Raw genomic sequence first — 10,221 nt, 5'->3', positions numbered from 1 at the left:
TGATCCTAACAGTGCTTGTGAGAGTAGCTTTCATGAAAAGAAAATAAACTAATGGGTGTTGTTCATCTAAGATTCAGGCGCATTTTCAGAGCGCTATATCCATGCACTTACAGCATCCATTAGGGCTCTTGTATTGATTGAAACTTGAGAAGCTCTAGGGACCCAGGCATGGTCTGCAGTGGTCAACAAAATTACCTACCAGACAATGTCAGTGCAAAGGACTGCAGTGCAACCATTTTCATCATGATCATGAAAATCCTTGGCTGTACAGATTAATCTAGAGGGAAATGCTGTACAAACCACCCCTAAAATCATAATAGTATGCTCTAGTCTACGCCAACCAGTGCATAGATTCACTATACAAAGGCAGGATTTTGGCTCATTTATACACAGTGATGAGAAAAATAGCTCATCATGTACAACAAGGAATACAACTGTACTCACAATCCTGTAATCGTTAGCTTGTTACGTCAAAGTTAAGAAAATACTGGCATCAGTCTTGTTTCAGTACAGAACACTTACTTCAAATACACACACGTATGTATCATTTGTATTATTTTATTTAGCATTTTTCAGCAACATCCAGAACTTCCTCAGTGCAGCTAAAATGTGCAGATGTTTAGAAAAAAAAAAACAGTGCATTGGCAGTGGGCAGTGTGTTTCAGCCACGCCACACATACACACACATACTGTCATGTAGTACATTTGGTATTGCTTTCATCAACTCCCTCTGTAGCCCAAGGCCTTGGGAGCGGGTTTCAACAACCCAGGAAATACTATTAGAGAGGACTACACTGTTTTGCATTTAACTTGTCACATTTTTTTTTTAATTAGTCCTCCATCATGGGGCACCACAATGTTGTGCTCTATAACCCAGTCATTTGTCCTTTTGCATTGCATGTCCGTATTTCCTGAGAATCCACCCAATTATTTCAGAAAACCCAGCAGTTTGGTCGTGATACAACACTGTCTTGCGGCAGGCCTGGTGACGTCACGTCACATCACAGGTTTGACCAGGTGCCAAACAACCTCCTCAACAAAAAAGTGGAGGGAAAAAAAAGGGAACAAACATAACAGAAGTACAGTTGTGGATGGTCACCACAGTTGCCATCTTCTGGGTCAACAGGGAGGTAACAAACCGCCATCCATGTCCACATACCCACAACCGCCCGCCCACCCCACCCCACCCCCCAACCCTCCCTTCAGGAGAGGTCAACGTCGGAAGCCTCATCCCAGCAGGCTAGAAAGCCTCAGGAGAGTTCTGTCTTCACCCCCCTCCTTCCCATTCTCTCCCATCCTCTCTTTTCTTCCTCTACTACTTCTCTGTCCACCATCCGTCTCCATCATTCTAAGTCGTCCCGTGGTGTTTACATAACACAGCCCACGTGCCACGAGTCCTTCAGGTTTTTCGCATCATCCGCCGAGTCTGCCAAGCATGGAACTTGTTGTAGGCAGCCTGCAGCATGTCCTCCAGGTGCCCAGTGATCTAGAGGGGTAGACACAGGTAAGCATGTAGGGCACAGGTAAGCAGGTAGGGCACAGGTAAGCAAAGGAACTGGCATGAGGTTTTACTCCCTGTCGTTTTTTCACTTATTTTCAGAGAAGCTTTTTTTTTGAAGCTGGGAATGTATATTTTTGAAAAAACTATTCTCGGGATGTCTGAAGCTATATCTCTGGGTCATCACTATTGGTGAATATAGACAGAATGTCTCAGGAATGCAAGTGAAAAATACCATATTGATGACCACCTGCAGAGTTTTAGTTTTAACATTTACAAGGCTTTTTATCATACAGCATGAACAGAGTTGGGCCTTACGTTAGTGCTCAAGTACTGCCGTTGGATTTTTTCCTGAAAAGGACGGAGCTTCGCCATCTGAAATCTTTCCAAGTTTGATCTCATCTTCACCACCTGTGAAGGACAAACAAAACTAATTTACTAATTTCCTGGTTGTTTAGATTAGTGAATGTTTCTTATGATAATTTTCTATATTCTATTATTATGCTATATTATATTCACACTGAATGTAGCTCTACTGGCTGGTGGGTTGGTCTTACTTTTTCTTCTAAGAAGGGTGTGTTGACAGGGAAACAGGTCCAGAAGTGCCTCAGAAGCTCTCCTGCAGCTGTGTACAACTGTTTCAACTCACCCTGCACATCACTGGGCACCAGCTCTGAAAGACACACGCAGCAACTATATATCAAACACAGCATTTAAGTATAAAACACTGTGTACTGGCACACTGATAATCACTGTGGGCAACTGTGAAAATATCACTGTAATCAGGTATGAGTGTTAATGTGTGTTACAATGTGTGTTACAATGTGAACCGTGTAACTCATTGGCTTTGGACAAAAACATCTATCAAATACCATAACCAACAACAATTTAAGATTTTAGGAGAATAGAAAGCCAGCCAGAAATCATATTGTCTTGTTCAACCAGTTAGACCGTTAAATGTTTTTTAGGGAGCTGGCTTATGAGGAAGAGATATGGGAAAGGAGGATAGGAAGAAAGGCTGAGCGTTTGTGTTTGTGTGTGTGTGTGTGTGTGTGTGTGTGTGTGTGTGTGTGTGTGTGTGTGTGTGTGTGTAGGTTTGCAGGTTTGCTCACGATTCATGGTCTGCTGAGTAGAGGTTTGCATAAGGACTCCTCCTGGTGACAGGGCAGCAATGGCAGAGCTAACAGCATTACTGGACATCACCTGTTACGGCGCACATTAAATGAGTTTTGGTGTGCTACAAAAACAAACAAACAAAACAACAAAATCTACTAATTCTATATACATGTTAAACATGGAATGCGTACATATTGTTATGTGAATGGCATCCCTATTTCAAACATCTTTGAGAGCATTTAGGACTTTAAGGTGGGGATCACACTGACAGCACCAGTCTTGAGCTACTGACAAAGGAGCTGAGTGTTGAACTTGCATCAACATCATAAGAGTGTAATAAAAGGCTCATCAAATATCAGTTTGTTCAAGGAACATTTCAAGCATTCAGACCAATCAAGGCAATTTATCTTTATAGGGGTGAGATGTTTTTTTTCCATTGTACTCAACACCACTTAACAATGAGAAAGAGTTTTGTTTGAATTACTAGAATTATTGTGTTCTGAGTAAGAGTTGCGTTATGCTTTGCTGCTTTGTTACTTCTGGTGTGATCCCCATCTAAGAGCCTTTTGAAAATATGGAGACATTGCTGATTACAAAGCTATGCTGTGGCAAAGCTTGTTCCCTTTATAAAGCTTTTCAATATACTTTACTAACTTCATTATTTACATGGTATATTTTCTTTGTACACCGAAAATATAGAATTCACAGAATGTCATAGAAATGTCTAAGATAAACTGGGCACCTGTGTAAGGCAAGGTTTGTAGCCGGCCATCTCATGCTGGATGCAGTTGACCGCCGTGATTATATCCTGGGTGGTGGAGTACTGGTGGGATTGGAGTGGCACTGGACCGTGAGCGTACCTGACACACAAACACACACACAAAATGGACAGTGAGCTTCATGAAAGCCTGATCACACAAACTTTCTCCACCAATGTGAGCAATGTGCCTTATTCCTAACTGCTCCCAAGTATATGACAGATCAAACGCAGACGGTGCATCAAAAGCTTGGTGGTGGATTTCATTGCTCACTGGGGTGTGTGTCTGACCATAAAGAATCAAACTCAAACATTTAAGGGAGCATTCACACCAAGAAAGATAACAATAACGATAATTATAAATGAATATCATTCTCGTTAATATGAATGGCGACGTTCACACATAAACTATAACAATAACGCCATGAAGAACGATATCGTTGGAAATCACTTTCAGAGCGATTTTCAGAACGATAAAAAGCTAATAGCCAATCAGAACACATAGAATTTTAACCGTCACATTCATTAACACAAGGAGAGACTTTGTTTATCGTTGTTCAGTGTGAACGCTTTTATCGTTATGGTTATAGTTATCGTTCTTGGTGGTCTTCACAACTAGATCATATGATTATAATACTTAACCAAACAGAATAATAAAATCATAAATGTAAAGGATTCACCCAGGTATGTTTGACTTTATTCTGAGGAGTGGTCACTCAAAAAAGGTTGAGAATCACTGCACTAGACCATAAACAGGTTGGTGTTTGCAATATGCCCACATTTTATACGTTGAACAGTTTCGTATGTACTCAGGAACTTGAGGTAAATGGACAAATAAAGGAAAATAATGAACGCAAAGTGCAAACAGAAAGCTTCGTTCGTATCTATTATTAATGTAGTGCATAAATGAGCCTTTACCTGTCAGACTTTTTCAGGTTTAGGGCAACCATTCTGGGTCCTGAACCACTCTGCAGGTCCTCATACTCAATAGCCTCTTGCAGTTTCACCTACACATACAAAAGATAATTTCAGTTACAACAAGCCAGAGCCTGTCCCTCTTTCCCATAGTGGCCTTTGACTAACCAGGCAAAATCTGTCAGAATAACATTATGTGTAAAAGGCCAGAGCAATCTGAACTACTTCTCAAACCTGAAGCAAAACACACCAGATTTTTTATTTTTGTTTTGAGTGCACACACTGAACAAAAGTTGAGAGAACCATGAAGAGCAACTAGCTAACAAAAGTATACTGGGTTAGAATTGCGGACTGCACCTTCACCTTCCACCTGTTCACTCAGGTGGTCTTCCAGCCACTCAGTGCGTCCATACCTTTTTAATGGGCGGCTGGAAGAAGTCTGAGTCTCTGGAGTTCCCGTCTGTGCTGCTAGTTTCACTGGCCTGGTCATTAGCACCATCCCTAAAACACACATTTTACTTCCTCAATTCAGTACACACAATTCAAAATAGCCTGGGCATGGCTCAACAACATATCCTAAGGGTAAACATAGCTTCCCTTCCAAATGGGGTGACCTCCACTCATGGATGAGACAGAGCAGGACTTTGTCAGACAGATGCATGCAAACACATACACACATGGTCACACTTATACATGTGTGCACAACTTAGAAAACTACATTTATAATTAATGTGCCATATGGGAAGGTACATCCAGATCAGACCGAGAACAGAATTGAAATATGTGTGCTCTCTATCACTCACAGGCACACACACACACTTACATCCTTTAGAGACCTACAGTATATTAACAGCAACTGTGATCCACGAGTGATTAGCTGGCAAGACACATCTACCCAAAATGCATGTGCTCTAATGCAGACAGACAGACAGACAGACAGAGACAGACACACACACACCCTTTCTTCAGCCCAGCAGCGAGGACCATGGAGCTGTGGTGATTGAAGCGCTTGATGATGGCTGAGTTGCTGTTCTCCTTCACTGTGGGTTTACTGTTCGAGGTGGAGGGAGCCACTTTGGAACCATACCCCTGTAAAGAGGAACACATAGGAGACGGGCTCAGTAAAGATTTGAATACATATTACAATATATTTCTATATCAAAAATATCTGTGTCAGGTCTTACTTCATCTAAGCTCTTATCCTCCAAGGACAAAAGGTCTACCATTGGGTTCTTGACACCTTGAACCACCATAGATTTTAAGCCTAGATAGATAGATAGATAGATACTTTATTCATCCAGAGGGAAATTTTAGGCATCCAGTAGCGTATACAACCATAACACAACAAACACACATACAGTATATCTCACATACATTCAAATCACTCACAGAAATGTTTAAATCTAAAGAGTTAAACATTTGTGAAGTGATTACAAAGGTATGGACTGACTATGTGATGCAATGACCATGATACTGTGCTATGGTAGAGTCAGAGTGTGTGCAATGGTGGTAGTACAATTTACAAAAGTGAACAGTGCAAGGATTGAACAGTGCAATAGCTTTGCTTATTATTAAATACTAACTATGACTATGAAAAGACAAGAATGTAAACATAGAACTGCTTGACAAACAAGAACAAAATAATATACTTTAAGAACAATAATATATAACAGGAAATAAGTTATAAAATGTAGATGTTATGACCACAGTCCAGATTGTGTAGTGTAGACAGTCAAGTGTCAAGCGTACAGCAGACCAAGTAATATAATAGAAGGGGCTGAAAGATGCTCATGCTGAAAAGTCCATTTCTTCCCTCCTATTATGCGTGGCATTGAAGAGTTAGATAGCCAACTCTTCTGAAGCCTGGGGGATTCAGAAGCTTCTGCTTTACATGGTACAGTGTTAACGAACCTGTCTACAAACATTACACAAACTTGTTCATAGTAAAAATGTTGGTGTTTTGCTGGTCAATCAAACTTCTCAGATATGTTTTGAGTACTGTAATATGGGCCCCTGCTTTCATAAAGAGGACTGTTAGATAGCTCATTCTCATTCATTTGTAGAGGACCCAAATGGGCTCCTTAGGAACCGCAGTACTAAACAACTAATACAAGAGAACACAGATGCACTAGCCAGCAAGAGGTTGAATTTGTCAGGGTCTAAGAGAAAACACTGCATCCAACTTTTTACTAATGTTTCACACACACACACACACACACACACACAGACAAACACACACACACACAACCCTGTTTGTCACGTTGCCTGCATGACACGTCTAGGTCAGTCGAGTGAGGGCACTCACCCTTCTCGTCCTGCTTGGCACACTCGGAGAAGATGTCCTGCATGCCAGTGTTGATGCGATCTCTGTGAAAGTAATGGGACTGGAAGAAGCGCGTCCAGAATTCTTTCTCTGTTAGGTTATGAGGCACATTCTCGGCATATTTCTGTTTCACTGCAGACAAAGAGAGAGAGTGTGTGTGTGTGTGAGTGAGAGGGGGGTGAAGTGTACATACGAGTTAGTAAGGATGATGGGAGATACAGGCAGAGAAGCGCAGACAATGGCAGTGAGATACTGTACGTGTGCAAAAATATACTGACAATAAGGAAAAGCAAAAGCTGTGCTACAGATGATATATCTACTCAAATAAGTAAACTGAGGAAAAGGTACAAAACAGACCTAGAGAGAGCAAAGCTTTTATATATCCAGAGTGTAGTTTATGCACCAATTTGTAGAAACATACCAGTGAGGTGCACATAATCTGATGAGATGGCTTCTCTTCAGCTTAATATGAAAGCTCACCTGCAGGGTAGGTTCTGAAGATAGACTCAATGATGTCGGCAGTGAGGTTGTATCTTAAACCGTTGCAGCCATCGGTCTGTGGCCGAATGTCTGCCTGCAAGTCAGGGAAACATGAGACACCAGCGCTGAAATGTACACATATGAGTGTCTAGATTCAACAGGCATCACACCACACCAGAGACATCACACCATACAAAGCAGGCAGTTTATTGATGAGCCAAAGCAGCACAGAAAAGGAAAGTAAATAAGACACAAATAGTAATTTAATGTAATTTCTTGAACAGAATTACAACAACAGTATAGGTCAGTTTCCCAAAAATGGATTAAACGTCATAGACTAAAAGAGAACGAGAGAAGCGAAAGAAAACTTCCATTGAAAAAAGCTTTAAGTCTAGGACACGTTCAGTGGCCACATCTGCTCACCAGGAAAGCAGCCGATATCCCCACGTCCTGCTTATTGTTGGCAACGGAACCCTCCACTGAAAGCATGCTCAGCCGATTCGCCCAGAACTCCTCTGCACTGATCACCTGACTCACAACCAAGTCCTTGTAGAGTTGGAACAGAACAGGGTCTTCCTGCAGCATCCTGGGAATTGGAGTTCGATCACAGAGACACCAAATGTTATGTAGCTTATGAGCATTGGACAAGGGGGGGGGGATGCTGTGTGTGCCGTAAAGGCATAAAAACAACAATGATGTCACAAAAATCACCTGTTCTTCTCTTCGAGCTCCTTGTTGGCTTTCTTTTTGAACTTAGGTAGCAACTGCTGGAGCAGTTCTTTTGTGGCCTCACGGTCCTTAAGAGCGCTGCTCTCATTGGCAAAGTGAAAAGTGGTGCTCTCTCCAGTATGCAGAACCAGTTGTAGCTGGATCTTGGCTTTCCCATCAGGGCTGATTTTCTGACCTATAACACAAAAGATTTGCCGTCATTACGGTTTAATTTTAACTTGAATTATTTATTAATTGTATATTGCACCTGCCATTGTTCCGACTTTCCCACAATCTGGTGCCAGGTTATCGTTTCATTTTACACAATCAAATACACCATGCAATATTTGATAACAACTATACAGAAGAGAAAATAGCCAGGTTATGATTAAACAGACCAGTTTCCACTAACAAATGGGAGTATAAAAGAAAAGGGTGATCCACCAGAGTTTTCACCTGATCACCAGCCCATCCTTCAGCCAATACTGAGTGAACTGTCAAAATTAATGTTATTCACATTTAAGAATGTTGACAATTACACTTTAGTTCACAGTAGATGTGAGCACCAATACAGAACTTACATCGGATATCAGCATAGAGGTGGCTGACGGTGAAGCGATCCTTGCCCTCAGGACCCCAAGCGATGCGCTCTGCCATCAAATACAAGGTTCCATCTTGCTTCCTTTGCCGAACCCTCTTTACCACAAGCAACACTTCCTCCGACAGTGCTGCCATGGCTGTTTCAACAGATAAATACACATGGATATTAATGGATAAAATCCAAAACACAATACCAGCATCAACTGTGCAGAAAACTTTTTTAGTTATGTGAACGTAGAGTGGCTTTATCACAGGTGCAACTAATAACATTTCCTAATATGCAAAGAATGTCAACATATAGCCACCACAGTACAGAATGGCACTTCTTGACGCCTTTTTCACGGCACAGTAACGTTAACGTTAGCCGCGCTATCCACCTTATTAGTTGGCCAAAGTTGTATGGTTCAGTTAGCATTTACCGTTACAACCCCGTATAATTCAGTGACACCGGGGTGTTTAGGACGACAAAGGGTTATTAAGTTTTCCAACATATATAACAAACTTTGACAGCCAAAAGAACTGACAGGCTAAAACATGATCGATAACGAACTTGTCCAAGCTAACGAGTAACTTACTTCGCTTGCCAGACAGGTTGCCCTGGCATGATAATATTAGCTAAAGTACTGTAACGTTAACGTTACCTCTTTGGGGAACAATAACGTTACTGGCACGCATGATAGGTTTAATCTGTAAAATGTACAGTTAATTGAGCAAAGTTACCTAAATAAGGCCACGCAGACCCTCACTTTTCGTAGCCAACTACTTAGCTAGCTGACTAAGTTAAGTGGTTACCTTAACGTTATATGGTTATATTCTTAGCATGTCAAATGGTCTACCAACAAGTTAGCTAGCCTAGTTACTAGCCTTTCCTAGCTATGATAACGTTACCGTTTTCCTCTTGACATTTACACAACTCGTTAAAGACAACGTACAATACCTGGCCCAAGGAACCTCTCCCTCAGTCAGAATGGTGTTTAGATGGAGGGCACGACGAAGAAAATGGTTAGAGTGCCTTCAGTAATTTGAATACATATCCCAAACGGTGAAAAGTATCAACAAACGTGTCATACGCCACCTCCATCGAGTCCTCCATCGGCACTCTATGATCGGCACAACTGAAGAACTGTGTCACATATAAATGTATCCGATGGGAACATAACAAAAGCCATATATTTCGCTTAATTTTAGTCTTCCTGGACGCCGGATTCTCGTAATATGCGCCATATATCAAAACTATGGCTTCTAAGCAACTCAGGATCTTTGCAGGTATCCATCAAACACATATACATTCCTGCATCTAACCTTACAATGCTGTCAGAAGGTTTAATAACTACGCGCTTTCACCCCTGAGTGTGAACGGATTGTTATGTTAAAAACAGTTCGGGATGAACAAGTAGAGAGCAACCAGTGCTTTACATTAGTTCCACTTGAGGCGTGGGGCCATGGGGCTACCAGAACGTGCACACAACTGTAGCATGTCTACATTTTATACATTGGTATGTTCCGAAGTTTTCATATCGTAGACACGATTTGTAAGGCGTGTCAATTAGCGTGTTTCCATCCAACTTCCTAATGCGCATTAAATCTATTCGAATAAGAAATCCTGGTTGGAAACACGTGAAATGCGCATCAAAAATCCTAATGCGCATCTATATTTGATTCGCTAGAGGGGGTGGATTAACTCTCAATGCGCATAAGGTATAATGCGAATAAATTTGATGGAAACGGTTTATTCGCATCATATGACGTAACCTTCAGAGAATCTCAGCAATCTCTGGCGCTTCTCTATAACATTAGGCAACTTGATGTGTTCTCTTGCTTGTT

General features: G+C 41.4%; 1 protein-coding gene across 1 annotated transcript; it reads right to left on the bottom strand.

The window, feature by feature from the left end:
* Nucleotides 1-1,201: 1,201 nt before the first annotated feature.
* Nucleotides 1,202-9,752, bottom strand: gtf2h1 (general transcription factor IIH, polypeptide 1). Its single transcript, XM_042110909.1, has 15 exons — nucleotides 9,335-9,752; nucleotides 8,379-8,534; nucleotides 7,801-7,993; nucleotides 7,513-7,675; nucleotides 7,090-7,183; nucleotides 6,592-6,741; nucleotides 5,471-5,550; nucleotides 5,245-5,375; nucleotides 4,700-4,787; nucleotides 4,290-4,378; nucleotides 3,357-3,474; nucleotides 2,611-2,701; nucleotides 2,056-2,171; nucleotides 1,817-1,909; nucleotides 1,202-1,486 (listed from the first exon to the last, which is right to left on the bottom strand). The coding sequence occupies exons 2-15, from the start codon at nucleotides 8,530-8,532 to the stop codon at nucleotides 1,400-1,402; spliced, it is 1,647 nt and encodes a 548-aa protein (XP_041966843.1). The 5' UTR covers nucleotides 8,533-8,534; nucleotides 9,335-9,752; the 3' UTR covers nucleotides 1,202-1,399.
* Nucleotides 9,753-10,221: the final 469 nt, after the last annotated feature.

This window comes from Alosa sapidissima, chromosome 11, assembly GCF_018492685.1.
Source record: "Alosa sapidissima isolate fAloSap1 chromosome 11, fAloSap1.pri, whole genome shotgun sequence".
NCBI lineage: Eukaryota > Metazoa > Chordata > Actinopteri > Clupeiformes > Clupeidae > Alosa > Alosa sapidissima.
This window is presented reverse-complemented; position numbering and strand designations above follow the sequence as displayed.